Source organism: Rhamphochromis sp. 'chilingali', assembly GCF_963969265.1.
Source record: "Rhamphochromis sp. 'chilingali' genome assembly, chromosome: 18".
NCBI lineage: Eukaryota > Metazoa > Chordata > Actinopteri > Cichliformes > Cichlidae > Rhamphochromis > Rhamphochromis sp. 'chilingali'.
The window spans coordinates 9,613,236-9,636,365 of NC_137945.1; the positions used below are offsets into that span (position 1 = coordinate 9,613,236).

The following is a 23,130-nucleotide window of genomic DNA, read 5'->3' on the forward strand; positions in this document are numbered from 1 at the left end:
CCTATGCTTTTTGTGACATTTCTGTTTGTGCCGTGTGATTTTTCTAATGTGAAATAGTTTTGAAGACAAAAAGGAGACAAAAGTTTTCTACTGCTTCACTTTAATGGATTTTGTCATGATGTTTTTCTGTATACAAAAGTTGAGATGTCTTAATCTATAAAATCAACTCAAATGTCGAGTCCAAATACTTGACAGGGCACGAGGAGACAAGCAACAATAAAAGAAATAAAAAGTAAAAATGTCCGTTGTTTGTTCTGATTCTTGTGTAGCACATCGGTAATCGAAACTTCCATTAAGTTAGAAGACAAGAATGCCTGCCAGGTGCTTGATGCATTATATTGCTCGTAAAAGCATCTCACTTACTTCCTACCTTTGTCTCTTAATCATCTAAACACCTCCCAGCACACACACACATGCACATACATACACACACACTAAGAGACAGACTGGAGCAGTGGACTGTTTTTCTAATTGGTGTGAATTGATGAGACTGCCGCTGGTGTTGCCACAGATACAAAGCATTAATGTTACCCCCTGCTGGATACCACAAGACTACACAGCACCTCCTGTAACACAGAACAAGTTGCCATGGGAACTGTTGACATAAATGAATGGGATGTGATGTGGTGTAAGTGTGTGTAATAGCGAGTCCGGAGGAAAATCAATAAATGGACATGCTTTCAATCTCTTTATGTCTTTTGTCCACCATCCATCAGCACCCTCCACCCACTGCTCACTACATCACTCTGGCTCTCTCTCTTGTTCGCACACATATTTTTTTTGTCTCTTCTTATCAATCACGGCAAAATTGGAGGTACAGTGTAATGTCTCAGAAGTTTTATTGGAACCTAAAAAACAAAACAAAACTGAAGACCAGAATCAGTGGACCATTATGACGACATACAAATTTATAATTACAATGAAAAGTTTGTCACATATTAACTTACAAAAACATTCGAAGAAAAACAGAAGACATAATAATAATAATGAAAAAAGGAAGACAAAGACCTGTAATGATATACACTGGTTTCAATCTAATCATTTCTACAGTGGATATCGTACTACTAAAATACTGACAGTAAAGTTACAGGACTAGGGCTTGCCCATTGATCACAAATTTCAAATTGATGTTATTTACAAGTTAATCCAGTTTTATATTATTTTGAATTAAGTATCATATTTTTTTCTTTTAGTCCTGATCCTATGAAAAACAGTTTTTTTTTTGTGTGTAGCACTCCCTTTCTAACCAATTTAATAGACACTTTAAAAAAAAATCTGTAAAAATACAGCACAATGTACTATTTTAAAGTACGAAAATTTATTAGGAATTTAGTCATTCTTTGTTTTACCATTTGTAGTTTACATAAACAAACAAAGAAACAAAGAAAAAACAGACAATGTACTGGCAGAAAATTAACAGCACATTCTTTGTTTTGTTTGTTTGTTTGTTCTTTATTTACATTTTTTACAGTGTAGAGACCGCCATCAACTGTTCTCCAGATCAGAAATACCAGTTTTTCCCTACTAACCAGTTGTTGGCAGGGAGGATTACCAACAGGTCTCAACAGCTGTATAATTGGCACAGAATCAAACATTAGCACTACTGTTTGGCAGTAACAGTAAAAAAAAGTTTTACAGAAATTTTAAAAACTCAAATAATTAATATTTGTTTCATGATTTTAATCAGTAGATTTAATTCTAGAATGATAAGTGTAATTTCACTACAGATTTCTTTATTAAAAACAAAATGCTAAATAAAGAAAAAGACCAGCAGGCTGATACAAAGTCAACAAATCACAGCCAAATCATTACAACAGATACTTCTTTCCCATTTTCTGACGAAATATTTAAACTATGCATCATACAGTATTCCTGTTATTCCCAAGAAACATCATTTTGTGGTGTGAATGCACCTGAGCGGTACAGTCCACTGACGGAGACACAAAGACAAATGAGAACGCATGCTGCAGTTTGAGTGCTTGTAATTCTGTAAGTTCATTTGCCTCGGGCTGAACTGCAGCGCAATGAATATAAATGTCTGACACAAGATTGAAACAAAGCAAAACAGAAGGCAAGACTGTCAAAGGAAAATCTGGGCCCACACACACACTCACACACACTCAAATTCCAACTCACAGACAAAGTACCTGATCTAGTTTGCTAGATGTTACATTAAGATCACTTTGCTTCTATAATACTGGTTTTCAAAATAAAATAATATTAAGTAACATAACTTTACTTAAAGAGCTAATCTTTGGTGTACAGTGTTCAGAATTTGGGCTGCTGACAAATAAATGCGAGCTGAGCTGATATATCTGTATCCTACAGTCACAAAAAACAACCTGGGATATATTTTTGTAATCAGTAGAAAAGTTCTCATCTTTGTACATTTACATTACATAAATTCTCAGAAGAAATGCAGTTCATGTAAATGCAGTGCTTTTATTTAGCTGCATGTACAGCACATATAGCTGTGTTGTTGTAATGTCACAAAAACATGTTTGTCTCCAACCCTGTAACTGTGGTCCTTTATAAGAATCTTCAACCTTAATTTATGTGACATAAGGAAGAAAGATGACTGTAAAAAGTTAAATTTTTCTTGTTAGCCAATTGAAAGTGGTTTCAGGTCAAAGATCCACACTAACCCAAACGCTGTGTATGTATTAGTGTGTTTCAGTGAGAACAACTCTACTTCATTTTAATGTTGTTCCCTTATAATGTAAACTATGTTGGATAAATCCAGCATTATCAGCCTTTTCAGGGATATCACGCTGAGGTCGAAGGTTACCACACCCGGCAGGATTGTGCTCCTCTGTTCATAATCGACGACTCGGAACACTTGAATGCTTTCCGAAATTCCTCGTAGTTACTCATCGCTCCAATAACTCTGCAGGACATGAGTGACGATAAAGGTCAGGTTGGAGGGGTTCTTGCTATGTGTGTCCATGTGTGTGTCTGTGTGCGGGCTTCACCTGTATTTTGGTGGACTGTGAGCTCCACTTTGGATCTGCTCCCTGGCCGCTTCTGGTCTGTATGTGTTACATCTCACCTGCGCATTACAAACACACCGATTAAATGCTTTGCTAGATACTCAAAATTACGTATGCGTATTCAGAAGTTTCTGACTTAACATGTGCCACTGCATGCAATATTACAATAAAAATCCGAAAGGAAAACTTCTGTCTAGCATTCCATTTGAGGCCATTCCATTTCATTATTTCCACAGACAGGAATGCATTTGAATGCAAAATCACACATGCATGCTTCTATAAATGCAATAATTCTGAGTAGCCAGACATGTTCCACACATGGAAACAGTAAAACACGATGACATCCTGTTTGGCTAGACAGCATGAAAGGGGAACAAATAACTCTAACAGCTCAACAAGAGCAGTACCCAAGATGTGGAACACAGCATGAAAGCCCTGTGATAGATTTTCAAACCTTTCTCATCTCTATGGTTTTGATAGCATTAGAAATAGATATGTTCAACTATATTTTACATTTGTTTCAGTAAATGACAGCGTGAGAGGAGCAACATTGCCTCCTACTGACACTTTTAGGAATTACAAGAACCGACTCTTTAAATTTGCATAAAACTGTAGTTAAGAAATGAAGGACATGGGTCCATAAAGTGGACCCATGTCCACAAGGGGGCCATGGGAAATACAATTGGATTCTCCAGCATGGATAGAACCAGATATAGAAGGTTACTGAGTACATTTACTCAAGTACTTCACTGAAGTACAATTTTAATGTATATACTATTTTTATGTAATCCACTTTAATGGTTTATATGGTTTGGTTTATATTCAACCATTATGTTAAAGTGCCCAAACATTACATTTCCCATAGGAAAATGCCCAAATATTACCTGTCTATCATCACTTTACTATGCAGACCTGCAAATCAACTGAAGGTCTTCAGATCTAACACACACTGGCAGAAAAACTGCATTTAGAGCGTAGTGAAAAACAGTGTGCAAAAGTGTCTTTACATGTGCATAGCTCAAGAAGAACAGTTGGTTGTTGTTCAGTGCAACTCCAGGCAGCAGAGGCTCCTCCACACCACCTCTTCTCTCATCCACCCACCGCCTGTACGCCTACACAAGAACAGTGAAATAAACATTCTCTCATCTGGATTGCTTTACATGACGTCGTTAATTCTTCTTCATCATTTTTGCTAAGGGAACAAATTCCTTTAGGATTAGGAATTTTTTTTTTTAAAAACAATAGCTCACAATGTCCGAAGTAGACAGCTCCTGTAGAAAACCATTTCTTAAATCATAGATCATACCCTGAATGCTTCTCTTATTCCTCCATTGTCTGCTATGTTTTCTGCCAGGGTCCTCTTACCCCGCACCTGCAGGGCAAAACATTTACAAAAGAGTAACAAAGGCAGTAATGCATCAGAAACATCTGAACTGAACAACAGTCTGCAGTTATTTCTTGACTTTGATAATTATCCAGTTATACACAGGCATTTTTTAGACAGTTTCTTAGAAAAGTGGTTTAAACTACATCTGCAGTTTTTTCTTCTTTTTTTAAATAAATTTTTGCACATTCAGACTGCTTCCTTACATTTAGGCCCGCCTCCTTCCAGTGATAACCATTATACTGGTTAATCATACACTGGGTCTTCTCATTGAAGGCCTCTATGGACGAGTTGCTCCACCACTGTTCAAGATTGCCATTTTTGTCATACTTGCGACCTGTTCAGACCACATAATTCATTATTATTCAATCGCAAATGTTATATTTTGAAATCATTATTAGCAAACATTATTTACCGTTATTGTCAAAGCCGTGCGTTAGCTCATGTCCAACTATTACCCCGATGGCACCGTAACTTAAAGATCTGTAAATTGAAGGAAAACAACACAGATTTTAGTGTGGCACAAGTCAACGTCTTGTGGAATTTCAAGAGAGGATTAGATTCTATCAGTGGTGCTCGATCAGGGGAAGTATGCAAGCAGTGCCTGTTCAATGAAGTCTAAACACAGACATCTCAAACAGAATTCTGTCATAATTATTCTGGTTTCACTGTATCCATTCTTTAAATGATTGACATCTTGAGGCTGCAGCCTCTGTCTTTGGAAGCACATTTGACTCTGCTTGACTATGATTCCATTGGAATGTGCATTGTGGATAAACCTCTGGTTTTTGATGGGAGACTGAGGGAGACTAGCAATGCTAAACAAGTTGCTGCTGGCTCTGCGTTCAAGGCTCTGAACACAGTTAACAGTTGCAGACTTCACCAATACTTTCAGATTAGCATGCACGAGAGCTGTCTATACTGAGTGTATCATCTTTAGACAGCTGTTTTGTTTAATACGCTACCTTATTTCTTCATTAATAATTTGAATCTTCCTGTAGATCTTGACAGTGCACAGGCCTTTTAATTTAGCTATAATGGTCCTTTAGAACAATTACAAGTATATAATTGAGTACCAAGTAGAATATATTTAAATATTTAAACCAACCTCAAACATAAACAGCAGTAATATTGCTTTTTACCAATCAAATTTACATAACAATACTACAGCTTTATGTACAGTGTGGCATATAAAGTGTGTTATTACTTCTACTAAATGTTCTTAAATGTTCCTCCGGCACAGATCATTGTCACCTAAGAGCAAATATTTTTTTTATGATAACTATAAAAGTAATAACATTTAATAATTCTTCAGCCAGCAAGAAGTGCACAAAGGGGAAGATGACCACACAGAGTGCTGCAAGATGCATAACATGCAACACTAAATCATGAAACGGTTGTTTCATAGTCTGAAACAACAATTTGTCTTGTTAAACAGTGGAAGATAATTTCTTTTTGTTTGTCATTGTCTCTGCTTGAGCTTTTGTAAAAGTCGTCACACACCACTGGATCCTATCATACATAAACTGTGTGCAGTTATTTTTCTATTAGCGGCCAAGCTAAAGAGTATTAAAACTGACAGCTAGCAGGCAGTTAATGAGCTACTTTCTTCATTCAGTAACTTTTAGTTTAATGATGTAAAGTATCACTCAGAGAACAACACACCAGGAAGAGGAAAGAACACAATAAAAAGAAAGCAATAGAAGCTTTGGAAGCCAGCACCATTCCAGCTGGGCAGATTGTTACATAGCTTGTCATCCAGTCTCAGATATGGTAAAAAAAAAAGAAAAAAAAGAAGAAGAAGCATGGACAAATGTTACTGTGCTGTGGGAAATTGCTTTACAAAATAAAATCAAGCTGTCAAGCCAATGTTTAATATAGGACAGTTTATAGATCTGTTGAGAACAATAATGCTGCCCAGGCTGTGGTTCTCTAATAGGAGGTTTTTCTTTTAAAATAAAGTCAGCTCTTGGGTGGGATGACTCACCTTGGATACTCTTTTCCCCAGAAAAAGGGTTTTTGAAGCTCTCCAGCAGGAAATCCTAAACAAGAAGACCAAAAATAATTTTTCTTTTTGTGTATCTTTAGTTCTTTCCAAACAGGATATTTTACTGCATAAGGTCAAGGCTTTTCAATCTTATGTTTGCTAACAAAAATGGAAATCCCAGAATTGGTGCTTTGATCTGTCTGGTAAGGACTTAACTGAGTGATTAAAAAAACAAAATGTAATGAATGTATATCTTACTGATTTGATTTGTGGATGAACTATAGAAGGCGTTCACGGTTGTTGGGTTTGTAAACCACCTGAAACACAAACACACATTAGGCATTAATAAGGACATAAAACCATAGCCTGATTATAAACGATCGCTGGAGCTTCAAGAAAGGCAAGAAAGGAAGTGCCTCCTTCTTTCCAGTGGCCAACAGGGGGCGACTCCTGTTGCTGTATCCCTAATTTCAAGTCTCATTTAATACATCACCATGTCTATTTTATATATTATAATGCCCATTAGAGTCAAAAAGCAGTAAAGCTGCATATACTTTAGGACGGACCTAATGTCAACATGTATCTCCTTATCAAACGGATGATGTCACAGTGCCTAATTAAGTATTCACACTTGCCACTCACTCTGTGCGTGGGACGCTCTTTCGTAGCCAGGAGAGATCGGATTGAGCGATGAACTTCAGTGTCTGCATCACGTTGCCGTAGTAGTCATTCTCTTTTAACTCTAGCTGAAGCAGACACAAACACATTACACATTACTTCTAAATAGCAACATTCCTCCATTTTCAGAATGAAAAGGGAAAAAAACATTGCAGGAACATGATGCTGGTGCTGTGCTAATTTAAACAGACCTGCTTCAAATCTTCATTGAGGTAGGTGTCATTCAAAATAAATTCTGGGTAGCCAACCTTAGCCAGGACTGCATGTGCCTATAGAGAGAGATAAGAGAATTTAAATAAAATCTAAATTAAACATAAAAAGGTGTGTCAGACTCTCAGTCAAACTTAATTGGCAGTGAGTGCAAATATAAGTTTGAATGAGTAAGTTTAAATGATATTAAAGTAATAAAAAGAGAGCACTGTGAGAGTCATAGGCTAAAGTGTCTTCACAGAAACATTGCCGGGCCCCTACAGCAAAATCCTTTTTAATTATGAAGGTCTATATGCTTGCCATAAAGTGGACCCAATTTCTTTAAATGGTTTCAGTATTGTAGCTTGAGCAAAGCTGGTGAATGATAAATAGCTCGGTTCAAGCTGAGAGGCATCAAAAACATTTTAACAGTGAGTGGAGCTGAAAACAATTGTGTTAGCAATAAGATCCTGGACACATTTGAGTCTGACTTTATGAAAACCTAAGATAATGTATTTTCTCTCAATCATTGCAGTTCCAGTGAGAACACATGAAAATTGCAATCAATGAGAATGTGACAATCCCTGTCAGCCAAAAGCTCACGCTGCTCTAAACACTCTTTTTTCACTCAGTTTGATGTCAGCAAGAGAAGATATCCTTTTATGGTCACAGCATAAAAGGCCCCGAACCACAGTTTGGTTGGGGGCAGTCAAGTAGAAGAAAGTTAAAAGTTAATAAAAGGAGACGTGGCTTCTAAGAGGGAAGAGATAAAAGGATGGATTAAAGCATCACTAACAAAGGCTTTTGAGCAGGAAGCAACCCCCCGGAAAGCACTGGTCACTAGGGGAAATTTGTATTCCTTGACTGACTGGTGAGTGGTTTGAGTCGCAAGGTGAAATCAGTCACAAAGAGTGTGCAGCACCAAAAACATCCTTGTAACTGCTTTGGGCACTAACAAATCAATGCTGTTGCCTGTAGGGAAGATGCTGACTTGTCCACAAAGACTTACCAACTGCTCGTTAAGTGGTAAAAATAAAAAATATTGAACATCATATATCTCTTTGTGACAAGTTTCACCTAGTGACTATCAACCACCTCCTTCAACCACTTGCCAACTGCTCAGGCAATAGTCATTTTTCTATGGTATTGCCAGGGGATTGTCCACGGGTCTCTGGCCCGTATGACTTATGCCTAAGAACCTCACCAAGGCTGACTATAAGATAAATAAGGATTATGGTGGATCACGTAAGAGACACTGTTGTTGGGTTGTTGAGTAAAGGACTTCTTCTTTTTTGCGTATAAATATTCTTTAGTGGTGCCAGTAAATACTAACAGATTTCCCGAACCGATAGAACAATAGTATCTGTTCTAGCTTGGCAGCTGTTTCCAGCTGCTGCAACTACAGTAAGGTCAGACTTTGTTTTAACGGTTAGATGTGACTAACACAGCTGTTCAGAGAGGGTGTTGTTTTCACTATTTAATGCACTGCTGTATTTCATTCAATTTGTTGGGCCAGTTTTGGATTAAACAGTTTGAAATTCACATCACCAATCCAAATATTTTTTAATATTACAGTTTATTTATTTTTTTATTTTTTTATTTTTTATTTATTTATTTTTTTGGCCTGTCCCGTTTGGCTCTTTTGCCATCAGAATTGTTGTCTAAAGGCAAAGAAAGATGCCCAACGGATTTACTTTACCAAACTGACCATCCCAGCCTTGCCGTAATGGTCCATTTGATTCACCTTTTATTGTTTATTTTATTTTCACTTACTGAATACGGGACAGACTTGACTGGGGGAAAGAAGGGGAGAAAGAAAGAGGGAAAGAGAAACAGCTGAGAAGAGGGACGGGGGAGAAGGGCAAAAGACAAAAACCAACAGAACGGGCAGAGAAAAAAAAATGCATATATCAATCACCTGGATCACCTGCTGAGAAAGAAAAAAGAAAGCAAGCAGAAGAGAACAAGAGTAACAACATCACAATGATATATGGGAATATGACAGTAAATACTAAATATTAAACATTATTGTGCAGCACATAAGATCAACAGAACACAGTGTGCTTTGAGGTAGGAGCCAAAAAGGGTGTAGTTTGTGGGTGTGATCACCCGTGTGTACACCTGTGAGCATGGACGCGCTTGTTTTTTGTTTTTTAAAAGGTTCCTTCATGTAATAATCTGCTAGAGGGTGTGGGGGGGCCACAGCCCCGTCCTCCAGGGCGTGAAGCAGGTGTGGAGGAGATCAAAACTCCAGACATCCAGAGGCCCCCAGAACACAAGAGACCAAGGAAGACCAACAGAGGGGCAGCTGCGCCACTGTCCCGGAAAGAGCTGAGGAGAGTCCCAGATGAGGGCTCACTCAGCAGCCGCGGAGCAGAAGCCAGGGGGAGTTGCAGTGACGCGCCCGTGAGCTCCGCCGGCAGCCAGCTGCGCCTGAGTGACCGAGCCCCAGGCCGAGAGGCCGGGGGCACCCCACCTCCGAAGTGGCCCGAGCGAGCCCCAGGCTCCAGGCCCCGATAAGCGGCCGCCAAGGAGTGAGCCGGTGTGTACCTGGACGCCCATCCCCGGACACAAAGAACCACCAACGCACCGATGTCTGAGGGGGTCCGCCACTGGCAGGGGAAGTGGTGGTAGGGGGAGATAGGCCTCCAAACCTTGGAGGGCCTGAGATGTCCCCAGAGAGGTGGCGCCTGACACCCAACCTGACATATAGACACAGACATACAGGCACACACAGATACAAACATCCATTCCCACCCTCATGCTCTCATATGCACTTACTCCACACTCAACCAACGTGGAGACAGACATAAAGAGACGTTGTACACACGATCACACTCCCCAAGCGTACTCTACAAACCGGGTCTAGGTGCCCCCGCCCCTGGAGGGGGGAACTGCACCCAGACCCAGGTGGTGTTTACAGTTTAGATTAGAAAAGATGGAATAAACTGTGCCTTTTCCACAGCTCGCTTCTTGGTTAAATCATCCATCCAGTCATTCTCCTTCTCCAGCATGTCGATGAACGCCCAGCGGATGCCGTCGATCAGCTCCTCCATCTAAGAAACAAATCAAGTATGAAACAGAAGTTTAAATGTTCAGATTTTCAGACGCAAACCTAGAACGTTCTCACTTATAGCAAAGTGAGGCTGTTTATAAAAAATGCAAAAAGGCCCAGCATCATTGCCATCTAAACACAGACACACACACCTACAGTGATGCAGACATCACAGCTCAGCACTCATCTGTTACACAGCTACAGAAAACTCAAACAGCTGAGCCAGGATTTAGGATATGATGGGAACACACACACCAGGTGTTTCTTGTCCTCCTGGAAGTGTGTGTTGACAAAAAGCCGGCCGGTGGCATAAACAAGTGAGTTCTCCACGTAGTTAACACACTTATCCCAGCGCGGGGTCAGAGAGGTGGTTCCTGTGGTTACCTAATGGGGGCGAGAGAGACGGAAATTCAAGGTGACATCGCTCCAAAAAAACAACTTCCACTGACAAGTTTCCATTAACGAGAGTGTTTAAGACCTCACGCTGAGTCACTTTAGTCGGGGAGGGGGGATGATTTGTTTAAAACATTTGAAGCTACCAACTGGTAAAATTAGAAAATCTTTCCCCAACTCACTAAGTACTGTGACAAGAATTTTGCGACCTAAAAACAGAGATTGAGAAAAGCTGAGAAACCTTCAAGTGTAGTTATTTAGGTTTAGGTGTAAAACATTTAAAAAGGGAAAAAAAGTGTACGTTAAGAGAATTATGAGCAGCTGCCGCTGCTAATGAAATGCACCCAATTAACTAATCATCAGCAAGTTTGAGCACCTTTATAAAAGCAGAGATTTTTGGCAGTTTTGTATGTCTGGAAGATTTTAGTGTGTTAGCACAATGGTGTTAGCCAAGGAGCAAGTACATCAGAAATGATCTCAGAGAAGCAACTGTTGGTGCCAGCCAATCTGGGAAGGGTTATAAGGTTATTTTCAAACAATTTAAAGTCTATCATTCTGCAGTGAGAAAGATTATTCACAAGTGGAAGACATTCAAGATAGCAGCCAGACTTCCAAGGAGTGAATGTCCTAATAAATTCACCCCGAGGTCAGACTTTTGCTCTGAGAAACTGTGAAAAACCCAAGAGCTACATCTGAGATTTAACAGGCCTCGGTTAGCACGCTAAATGTTAACATTCAAAATATTGCATTTCTTAAGCTTTTCTAAAATACAGTTGTTTTCAAAACATTCAAAAGTGATCATATATGGACATAGATTTGTGTACCGACCCGAGCGTAGTCAAGGTATCTGTAGAGGAAACGACGGCTCAGAGCGGTTATCCGGGAAAAGACTGTCCTCCACTGGACGTAGTTCGCTACCGTCCTGGAGAGCGAGAGACACGGGGACATTAATTCAATTCCTACATGTAATCTCATTATACACTGTAAAATACTTGTACTGAGCGACAGGTGCCCTCGAGCCCCAGTGTGGGCTCATGTCTGTGCCTGTGTGTTTACATTATATCTGTCCCTTATGAGGACTGGGTTGAGTTTATAGGGGAGTTGAATGTTTATCTCAGGTGCCAATTCTTCAATTTTTTGACACTACGAGAGTAGCTTTGCCTGATATACACTACATAATAATCCTTATTTTTCTTTTACAGAGCCTACTGCGCCCCTCACTGTTTTAGCTGCTCTTTCTTTAAAGCCATCCTGCCATTAAGCCAAGCATCTGAACTCTGAGGCTATGTAGCTTTTGCACCCTTTTATTGCCTATTGCTTGCAGATTTTGCATCTGCATTGCTGATGCACGTAAACTGCCCGAGGCAGTTTTCTACACTATTTAGCTCGCATTGGGACCAAACAATTGTATTTATTAATAGGGTGTGTATGAAGAGTGTCTTTAAGCTATTGTGTCAACAAGGCACCACGATAGAAAGGGAGTCTGTACCGGGGATCGGTGGCCTCGATGAGCTTCATAAGTTCCTTGAAGTACTGTGGAACTCTGACGATGACAGGCTCAGAGGAGGAGATGGATCGATCCGGGTCACCTTTAGACTCCACCACAGTTTTTACGAAATTAAGCCAATCGAACTACAGCAATAGAGAGAGAGGGAGAAAGAGCACGAAAGGTCTTTAACACTATATAGAAATATGTAGTATATTCACCAAGCCAGCTACTTCAGTTTCTGTGCATCGCAACACCTGCACGCATTGTATTTTTTCAATTTCAGAGTTCAACTTCAACTTTTGTGAACTACATTTTTGTGCACAGGTAAATACAAAATATCAGCAGTCCTCGTTTCTAATTCGGTTTGTATAGAGGTTAAACATATCATGAAGCTTGTAGTTACATTTCAGACAAATCCAATAAAAGCAGTTTCCTTGACTTGCTGATTGAGTTTCTGCTCTCAGTAGCTACAAATTCACCATCAGAGCGGTACTGATCTTTCTTCTGACCTTGGAAACAAAACAGTCCACAAAAAAACAGGAATGTTTGGTACTATTGAAGAAAGCCCTGCTTGGTAGGAAGACTTCTCAGGAAAAACCGGACAAGGACATCGTGTACAACTTGGTTTTGAACCGGTCTCAACTGATGCTAAGGTTGATTTCTCTCTGGCGGTTTTTCTGCATTGTTTTAAAGTACCTGAGGTATTGAGCGCTGCAGTCGAGAGAGCGTGTATTTGTGGTACATGCTCTCGCTGGTGCGGTTTTCATAGGGAATCAGGATCTGCAGACACAGAGAGCAATTGTCATCAGCATGACTGATCCTAAATTTGTCCAAAAAACGATTTCCTGTTATACTGTTGGCGAAGCTGATGAATCAGCCGCCATATTTCACAGAGAATAATGTAGAGTTTTAATTAGCTTTGGAGCTACAGAGACCTATTTAATAATTTTCATACATTAAGCGGGATTATATTTATCTGACATGACGTCCTTACATGAGCCACTTTGGTCTCAAAGGCGAGAGCCTTTTCCATCTGGGTCAGAGCGTCTTTCTCTGGGGCGCCCAGCATGATGGCCACATCCACCATCAAACTGAGCAGCGCCGCACGATACTGGAGAGAGAGACAGAGAGACTTCATTCTTTCATTGCTCTGAGCTATCAGGCATCATCAGACATCAATCAAGCGCCTGCATCTGCACTCACATACCCTTGTGCTACTGTATCAGTATTCAGTGAAACGTATTTTTTTATTATTACCTTTTTTGAGGGAGAGACACACAGCAGCAGAAAAATCTTCAGTGGTTTAAAGGGACATTTATGTATAGCTTCATGGTGACTGAAAAAGGGAATCCAATCTGTGTTGCTCGCTGATGATGTTTATAAAGCATTAGAAAGTTTAAATATTTGTGTGTTAAAGTTAGCAGATCAGATAAACTATTAATAAGAATGTTTCGGCTCAAAAGAGGTTTTTTGCATTATATGCTAATATATATAAATGTAAATGTATCCATTTATCAGTGGTTCAGAAATATTTAAAGCCAGATCAGTACAAAAAAGAAACAATTAGAAACAATTAAAAAAAGAAAGTGATACAAGAGCGGTTTTATTCAAAAAGATTTTGTTATCCTTAAATTACATTTCTGCTATTTTAAGTTTTGCATGAATATCTTGAACTACTCTAAATTCAAAGGCTTGAACAGGTCTTCACTCATAAATGTTTAGATTTGAAGTTATAAGAAGGAATTCACAGTTATAGAGATTCTAAAAAGCCTTATTTGATATCTTCAATTCCATTTAAATTTATAGCTTCTAAAGGTGCTTTATGAGGTCTTTACAATCCCTTTTGAGTGAGAACTCTGTGACTGAGGTGAGGAAGAAATCTTTTTTTTAAAGGAAAACACAGAGGGGGACGTATTGAGTCTGAATAGAAACTCTTGTTCCGAAGAAAAGTCTTTTTTGCTACCACTCATCCAGGACGGAAAGTTTTGGTTAAAAGGTAAGATGGAAAAATGGCAAAGTGGAAACTCACCGCCTGGGCAGAGGAGGTGTTGGTGATGTAGTCTTCCCTGGAAGGCAGAGACAAGGATGCCTGATCGAGCTACATAAAGACAGAAAGTGCTGGTTAGCCTCTGCTGCTTTTTACACTGCTGTCTTTCAAAACAGTTCCAAGAGGTTTCAGATACATTATATTCTAGTGAAGCTAAGCTAGATACATAATAACTCACCTGGCTTTGAAACTTGGATCTGTTCGCATGACTGATTAGCTTTTAAATTCTGGTTGTATGTTCAAAAATATTGCTCTTATTCACTTTTCAATGTCATAATTTGGCACAGGGAGATTTCTTTTAATAAGAATAGCCTGTGCATGTACACATCATTCTTATAAAATAAAATAAAAATGATTGGCCCATTTGAACTGTTTTTGTGCCTTTTGATTGAGCACACGATTATTGATTATTACAAAAATGAAGTAAACAAAAATGAATAACAGCATTATTTTTTAATTTTCTTTGTTGAAAAGGTACTTATCCTGTCTGGTCTCACTTTCCCGTCTGGTCCCACAGTTTTTAACAATGAAAATTTCTAAACCTAAACTTTAAGTCCTTCTACAAAATTGGAACCAAATGCTGTATATAAAAGATGGATATAATACTGACCTTACAAACTGGTTTACAGAAATTGTTTTGGCCGTTGCCAACTTTGCAGGGTGGATCTAACTGAGAAATTGACACATAGTAGACACTTTCCAACCACAAGGACTAAACAGGACTATAACTTAAAAAATAAACATCTGTATAACTTTAGTACCAACTGTGATCATAGAGTATAATTGGGAAAAGATGAGTTTATGACAGATAAACAGAGTCATGTTGTCCTTAACTCATGGATTCTATAAAGAAGGCTTCTTTTTGCCTCGTTCGATTTCTTTTCTTTCTTTCTTTTTAGATGTCCATCTTTTATATACAGTGTATGGGATTGTGGATTTTGTACTTCAGTACAAGCAACTAAAAAAATGGGATTAATGTAATTTGATAGTGAGATGAAATGGACTTCTATTTCTCCAAGTTCTTGAATCCAACAATGCAAGTGCAATACTATAAAAATGTGCTTTACAGTGGAGTTATGTGATGGGCTATGAAGGAAAAATGTCTGACCTTGATAATGTAGTGAGAGGAGTTTTTGTCATCAGGGGAGACGTACAGGCGAATCAGGACGCTCTTACTGTGCTGATTCCTCATCGCTGCCAGCGTCTTCAGGAGGCTCCACTGACTCTCTGACCACTGATATTCCCCACCGCGCCCGTCACCCACAACAGGCCACCGAAACTCTGGCTGTTTAAGTGTTCTCAGCATTGGTCTGGCATCCAGCTCCTCCAATAGAGCTTTGTACACAGACACACAACAAATGGTATACACAACTTTATTGATTTTTTTTGTACTCTTTTTACAGCTCATGTGGCTATTTTTTTAGCTTTGTGCTGCACCCATGTTTCTTATTGCTTTTCCATTACCCCAGATCTGTCGTGTGGATCAATAAAAGCTCATCCTACCTTATTTGTTTTCAGAGTCACTGTGTCTTTGTGTAAATGATTGACTTTGTAAGGACATTTAATTGTAGGGTCTGAATTTTGAGGGTCTCATATAAACAAAATCCCCACAAATCCACAGAGCAAACGTCTGTGTTGTGACTTACTTTCATTCAAACAGGAGCGGTACAGGCTCTTAGCTTTGGTCACTGCTTCAAGTTCGTCAGGGTCAGAAGGAGCTTGCAGTAATTCTGATGGAGCAAATTGGAGTCATCATTCAAAGAAACCTCTAATGCCCAGTCATCATCTCTGCTAGAGGCTAACCGCTCAGGGATACATTACCCGTCACTAGGATAACACACTTAGCCATATAGTCAGGATGCATAATGGCTGATGTTTAATGTAGAATTGAAAAAAAAGAATGTATGGATTAAAATGATGGTAAACCACCATTTACCATTTAAAATGATGACATGCTTGCTGTATTGATCTCCTTTTTTTAAATTTGATGTGAGCTTTGCAGTGTTGTTGGAGCACTATGCTATTTCAGTAGCGTACTCTGAAAGTAAGAGTCCAGTGAATGGAAACACTTAACCTTGTTCATGACCTTTAATGAAATTCCTATTAAGGAAAAAGGTTGCATCATTGTCTACTTCTGCCAGATGTTTCTTCCTGTTAAAAGGCTGTTTTTCCCTCTCACTTTCACCAAGCGCTTGCTCACAGGGAGTCACCTGTTTTCAAGGCACAATATAAAGCACCTTGAGGCAAATGTTGTTGTTTGGTGCTATATAAATAAAATTGCACTGAATTGAATATCTAGCACTATTCCTTTTCTGTTTTGTAATTCCAATATTTTCATTTATTATTATACTGGATCTTATTGTTATCTTCTGTCTGAAATAAGCCATTATAGGTCCTGTCTTGCTAAGCTACCTCTCCCTAAAAGAGCACTTTTTGCTGACTGGCTAACTTCCTGAATGCCGAGCAGCTCTGTGTGTGCTCTGTCTGTACCAGACGACCATATAAAGAAAACTGCAGCAATATCCCAAAAGTAGAAAAAAATTGAAAACTATTCAGAGCAGTCTGCAGCCAAGAATTTAGCTTAAAGGAAATACATTTACATTCAGTACGTGCATTTTACATCTATACTTCATTATTCCAAACTTCTGAAACTTTGTAAGAAAACCAAAATGCTTATTAGGACATCGATGAGGAATTTATTCTCAAACCTTTAAGTTGGATGTCAACATGCTGCCTAAGCCAGGGGTAGATGCCGTAAGAGGACGAATCTTCAGGAATTGGGTTCTCCTTCAGCCACCCACCACAAGAGAAAGCATAAAAATCCTCGCAGGGGTTTACAGATTGATCCATTTTACTTAGAATAGACCCCGCTACAGAGATAAAAAAAAAAAAACCCACCTCCATCAATGACATTTAAGCATAAGGTACTTAGGTCACAATTAAGACAGTCCATATGTAACCCGCTAAACGTACAAGATGGACCGTTTAGCGCCTCTTCTCACCTGCTTCAATGCATTCTGGGGTCAGACAGAACTCCTCCTGACTGGATTTTTGAGACACTGAGGAAGAGGAAAAGAGTTGCTGGTGAAGTTTGAGAACTGAAGACATGCGCACAAACGTCGAACAAGTTCAGCTCTGCATCAGATTGGGGGAAGTTGAGACTTTCACAAGGCCGCACCTTGAGCAAAACCAGTTCTAGAGTCAAAAAATCAACTTTGACTCAAACAGTTATTGTTATTGTGTATTTGATGCATAAATGTCTCTTTGAAATTCTGCCTCATCTCACAAGATATCCTGAATGCAAGGATGAATTATTAGCAAATGTATAAGTTTGAAAATATTGTGCAAACTTGACTTTTCATGCTCTTTGTTGTAATGATATATATCATAAAAAATGCTCTAGAAAATGAACTCAACAGAAAGAAAATTACTATATTCTCAACCGTATAAACATACAGTCTACCCCTCCCTACGGGGGCTGTAAAACTTTGACTGCATGACTTCCACCTTGGAACACTGCACTACTATACTGAAGCATTATTACATATATTTCAGCCTCTGAATACTCCCCCACCAGTGATTATGCAATAATTACCCCAAAATGACAGTACTTATTGGAGAAGGATGTAGTCGAGGACATTTCTACTATCCACTCTTTAGGAAAAAGGGTCAAACCGAGATAAACAAGTAAAGCTGATACAGCTGCAGAGCGCTCAGACAGAGTAAATAGTCATGCTTGCCACACTCTTGAAAGATGCAATAAGTGTGACATTACTCGCTCGCTTTTGCGAAAGGCAATCAAAACACCACAAAACAAACAGAATAGGCACACCATTGTTTAAGCTACTTGCATTGTAACTGGAGGTTTACCCATTCACTTCCCTTCATAGAAGGTGAGCAAAAACCTGCCTTTCCAACCTCCTGGCAGAAACCGCTGTTATGTGATGTGGATCCGTGGACAGATTTAGAAACCAAATCCCCATTGTGAACGGATGAGTGGAGCGTTACGGTGCTGCGCCGCAATGTCTGACCTCTGAGGTCCACCAGCCTTGTTGCCTAGTTAGAGCTGCTTGTTGAGAGTTGTGGCCACTTTCAGAACAGCTTCAACCCTGCATGAACTGCTTGGCCTGGAACAAACTCAACAAGGCGCTCTCTCACCCAGAAGCCCATACACAGGGGTTTAAACACGCACACACACTCGCGACTGAGGCTCCAGTGTCACTGCTAAAACCAAACTTATGTCCATTACTGAGATACCAAACAAGCCACCAACACAAACATGCAGATACACAAGCACACATTTAAGACTCACACTCTTTAAACTCATTAAAAATATCTGGAAAAAAAAAATCAAAGCAGCATTCCTGTGTGTGGTCATTCACATGGATGGGGAAGGGGGGGGGGGTTCTATTAGTGTGGGTGTGTGGGACTGCATACATGGGCTCGTAATGTAATTACACTTCAATGAAACCACAAGAATTCTGCCTTCCCTCAACAACTAAAAAAAAAAAAACAATACTTACTCTCGCACCCCTCCCTGCTACAGCATCCTCACAGCCATGCAACACTCACATTACTCAAATGTTCTCCTCAAAATCTTGAAGGCAGAGTTGCACATGAGTGATGCCAATCCAAACTATGAGCATAGCAGAAAGACTGGGAAAAAATGAGCATATAGCTAATCAGGCTCTCTTTAAAGTTCCTCTGGAGCCATGCTGCAATATTTCCTACAATGTAAAAACCACAACTTTCAAACAGCAGATAGACATATTTGTTCACTCCAGACAAAAGCAAGCTAGCTATTTGGTAAATGGGCTGATGTAGCGCACACATCATGCCTAAGTGCTTTTAACAGTCACACACTCACACTCCAGTAGGTGCATTGGGGGCATCTTGAGGTTAAATATCTTGCGGAAAGGTACTTTGAGGATCCGAGGATCAATCCATTTACTGTCTAATTAGTAGGCCACCCATTTTACCTCCTGAGCTACAGCTGCCCAGTATTTTTGCCCACTTCTAATATTTCTAAATATCAGAGTGAGCATGTTCTTATTCTCCAAACTGTTTCTTTTGAGCAAAAATTGAGAATTTTACCATTATAGAAATGCATATAATATAATACATATAAAAATCTATTTTTTTTTATTATGAGTAGTAACTAATCTTACTGTTGAGAAAGAAGGTCCACATGTTCTGTGCAGAGGGAACTGACTGCATTGTTTCAACAGAAATAAAAAATGAATAAATAATAATGAATTGGAGAACAAACAATTTGGCTACATTCACACTGCAGGCGAAAGCGCATCAAATCAGACTTTTTTGACCCTATACGACCCATATCTGATCATGGTATGACAGTGTGAACGGCACAAATCTGATATTTTCAAATCCGATCTGGGTCACTTTCATATGTGGTACTGAATCCTATACATATCTGATGTTTTAGAAAGCGACTGCTGTTTGAATGGTCATGTCATTAAATCCGTCTTTTACATCACTGACACAAGACAGACGGCAATTATCAGCACCGGAGAAGACATCGCGAACGCTTCCTGGCCATCCAGTGAAACTGTTGGGAAGACTACGTTGGAGAAACGTGAACATTTTATTTGTACTGTATAATCTGCAGATTCTGACAGAAATTTCCAACTATCCTTTGAAGCACCGCTCTTCTCTAAAACAGCAATAAGGATAATTATTAGGCCATTTGTAAATAACAAAGTAACTTTATAACTTAAAGCAAAATTGGGAAACGTAAAATCCGAAACAAGTCTTTATATTAAGGCCATCAGTCAAACAATACTGTTTGCTCTGGGTCTAAACAGAGCACGTTGTGTGTGACGTTGTGTGTGACGTCGTCTTTTGCGCATGTGGGCCACTTTGAGGGTTCACACTAGAGCGCGTTTGCTGTCACATTTTATTTGTAGTGTGAACAAGCAGACAAAAAAATCGGATTTGATCAAAAAATCGGAATTGAGCGGTTAACCTTGAGCATTTAAGAGGTTAAGACCTGCAGTGTGAACGTAGTCAGGAGGAAACATCTGGAAAAGTCCAGCTAAGAGTGCATACAGCGCTCTTACACAGTCCCCAGACATGGATTAAACCTACTCCTAGAATAAAAGAACAGTCAAAGAAGCTCTCCAGCTCTAGGATTGTGTTAATCCATGGGGATCCATCAAAATAACAGCCCTCATAGTCAACCCATGTTTACCCACGCTTTATTGTCTTTTTAATTATATTTTATATATTCCCATGCAAGCGACAGGTGTTAAATATATTTGTTTAAACTCATCTTACTCCTTTTTGCCCCCTTTATTGCAGTGTTATGTGGATATGTGTGAGATCTAATCTAAAGCATGCAAATTACTGGTTTAGCACACCTACCAGCACCTACCATCTTTTACAGCACCAGCTTAAATTGATGTAAATAAATAACTTGCAAACCGTTACACATGTCCCTGCTAAAAAATACTACACTCTGCAGGAAGAGCTGTGAAAAACACATTCTTTTCTGTTCCACTAGTGTCCCGATTTGTGTCCCACTGTGCATTACGGAGAGCACAAAGTTGTGCGTGTGCAAGTGGGCGTGTATGAAACCTTACATGAACCTAAAATAGTTCTACACAAGTTACCCGCGAGACCTCCACAAAGACCTTTGCTCCCACTCGCATGGTCATGTGTTATTTACAGTCTGCATGTACTATAATCTGAGGACACCATGCATACATTCTCATATGTTGGATTCCTAACTAATTATAATGTAGGATAAGGAAAATGTGTGCATATATAAATATATGTGTGTGTTTGGGGTGGACTTACCTAGTATGAGAGCAAGAAGCAGAGCGGCGCAGAGTAACACACACATGGCCAGAGCTATCTTGTAGAGACGACTGCTATCCCTCTCGGGTTTAACCCCCCCGCCGCCTAAATGCTCCAGCTCCATGGTTTACTATATCACACACACAAACACACACACACACACAGATAAAACACTACTCCTACAGTCTAAAAATCTTGAGAGGTGAAGTAGACATTAATCATCTAAATACTGGCAAAAAATAAATAAAAATCCCAAACTATAGAAAAATAGGCCCCAAAAGTCTAATATCTGGGCAAAAATTAAATGCCCAAAAGTCTTACAAACATCTCTGTAAAATTTCAGAGAATTTAAAATTTCCCTCAATTTAACAGCCCGAACTCGGATCAGTTTCCCAATCTGTCTTGCTCTCTCTGCTGCTCTCTGTCTATCTGCAGCTACTCAAACTTCACTCTGGCTCTTCAGACTGTTCCTCCCTCCATCCCTCCTCCTCTCCTCCAGCACTCCTCCCTGCCTTGCACCCACCTTCCCTTCTGTCCTTCCTCCTTCCCTGCAGAAAACTACAGACCAGTCTTCCCAGTGACATGAACTAAGGTCATATATTAAAACAAAAAAACAAAAACAAAAACAAAATCATTGGCCAGAACCAGGACCTTATCTGTGCATGTGTCTGCACTGGCAGCTGCACATCTTCTTCATGGCGCACATGTGAAACGTGTGTGCCTAACCTCATGTACAGAACAGCAGGGTGCTCTGCTTGAAACATTTATCAGATCAGACAGCCAGTGAACTAGAACCAAATTATCCTCACAGGACACCGATTATTGCAGATTAATCTGATGATGAAGGTGGTGTTGCTGCTGTCTGTAAAAATACATCACTGTTTTTGTCTACTTTCTCACTCTCTTTGAAGTGCAGATGACCGTGACAACGCAGACTCCTGATTGGCCTTCAACTTCACCCCCTTCACTGTGGTGAGAACTCTTTCTGCACGTGCTCATTAGGGTTTGGGGCGTCGGCCACAAAGCCCTTATATAGTTACGACTTCCTGTGCTGCTAAAAACACCCATTCATCAAACACAGACCACGATGCTATTGTTCACCCCTCTGACTAACAATCACTTGTGTCCTGTTTATATCTCATTGTCTCAATTCTCAACTGGGACCCTACTCATAGTGTTTTGATTGCCTCTGCTCCGCTTTTAGTCTCTAATTTTTTCAGTTGCTTTACAGATTGGCAATCAAGAGCTGGTTCTGTTGCTCCAGCTATTAAAAAAACAAAACAAAAATCCATTGAAGTCCATTGAATCCATTGAATGTAAAGCCCTTCTCAAGAATGCATTAACCTTCAGTTATCCTTCAGTCTCAAGTTGCATAAATAAGATCAATAACTTAGCAACGTGTAACCTAATTGTGAGGAATACAGATATTCAACAGAAGGTAATAAGAAAACAATAAACTAGCGTAACTTCCAAATATTACAGTTTCAGAGCTGCAGGCTATCTCTCAGTTGTAATGTATGCTTGCCTATTAGCTTGTACAGTTTTTAAGCAGGTATGATCACGATAACATCATCCAAATAGTCACGATAGCAGCAAAAAAAGTGAAGAACAGTATATCACTAACAACCAAGCAGCAACCTCTGGAACTAAAAACTGAGGGCAGTTCAGAAGTGACTAAACCCTGTACTTCCTCTAATGGCCACTTGAAGCTGGCCTTAAAAGGAAGTCAAGCAGGAATCCCATTGGCTCCAACATCTAAGAGTATTCACAACCTGCTAATAAAAACAGTTTTGCCTTATATTGATCGTATACCACTTTATAACATATTTTAGCACCATTTGGATACTGGAAAGGCTTAAAGCTACAGTAACTGTGTGACTGCTTTGACTGACAGCTCCTAAACATCTTAAAAGACTTATCTGACAAATAATATGCCTTGTTCTGTAAAATCAACTGACCAAGAAGAACTGGTGTAGGTGTAATTTTAGTATTTTATTAGACTGATATTTATCAGGTTTCCATTTAGCAGGTATCTGTCTGTGAATTGTACCTGTACAAAATATTAATTTCCATTAAATTCTGTTTAATTCATATAGCAC

General features: G+C 39.4%; 1 protein-coding gene across 3 annotated transcripts; it reads right to left on the minus strand.

The window, feature by feature from the left end:
* Positions 1 to 150: 150 nt before the first annotated feature.
* Positions 151 to 21,475, minus strand: phex (phosphate regulating endopeptidase homolog, X-linked). Of its 3 annotated transcripts, none has more exons than XM_080865958.1 (22): positions 18,736 to 18,755; positions 17,215 to 17,271; positions 16,921 to 17,082; positions 15,859 to 15,942; positions 15,321 to 15,547; positions 14,195 to 14,263; positions 13,160 to 13,276; positions 12,862 to 12,945; positions 12,166 to 12,308; positions 11,505 to 11,598; positions 10,539 to 10,667; positions 10,183 to 10,284; positions 7,231 to 7,308; positions 7,004 to 7,107; positions 6,620 to 6,678; positions 6,362 to 6,416; positions 4,790 to 4,857; positions 4,581 to 4,711; positions 4,297 to 4,362; positions 3,998 to 4,102; positions 2,973 to 3,049; positions 151 to 2,887 (listed from the first exon to the last, which is right to left on the minus strand). In XM_080865958.1, coding segments are annotated over exons 1-22 (2,115 nt in total). In that variant the 5' UTR covers positions 18,737 to 18,755; the 3' UTR covers positions 151 to 2,784. The 3 variants fall into 3 exon arrangements, with proteins under 3 accessions (XP_080722084.1, XP_080722085.1, XP_080722083.1); XM_080865959.1 differs by lacking the exon at positions 18,736 to 18,755 and adding an exon at positions 18,785 to 18,805 and having other exon boundaries at positions 152 to 2,887; XM_080865957.1 differs by lacking the exon at positions 18,736 to 18,755 and adding an exon at positions 21,032 to 21,475 and having other exon boundaries at positions 154 to 2,887.
* Positions 21,476 to 23,130: the final 1,655 nt, after the last annotated feature.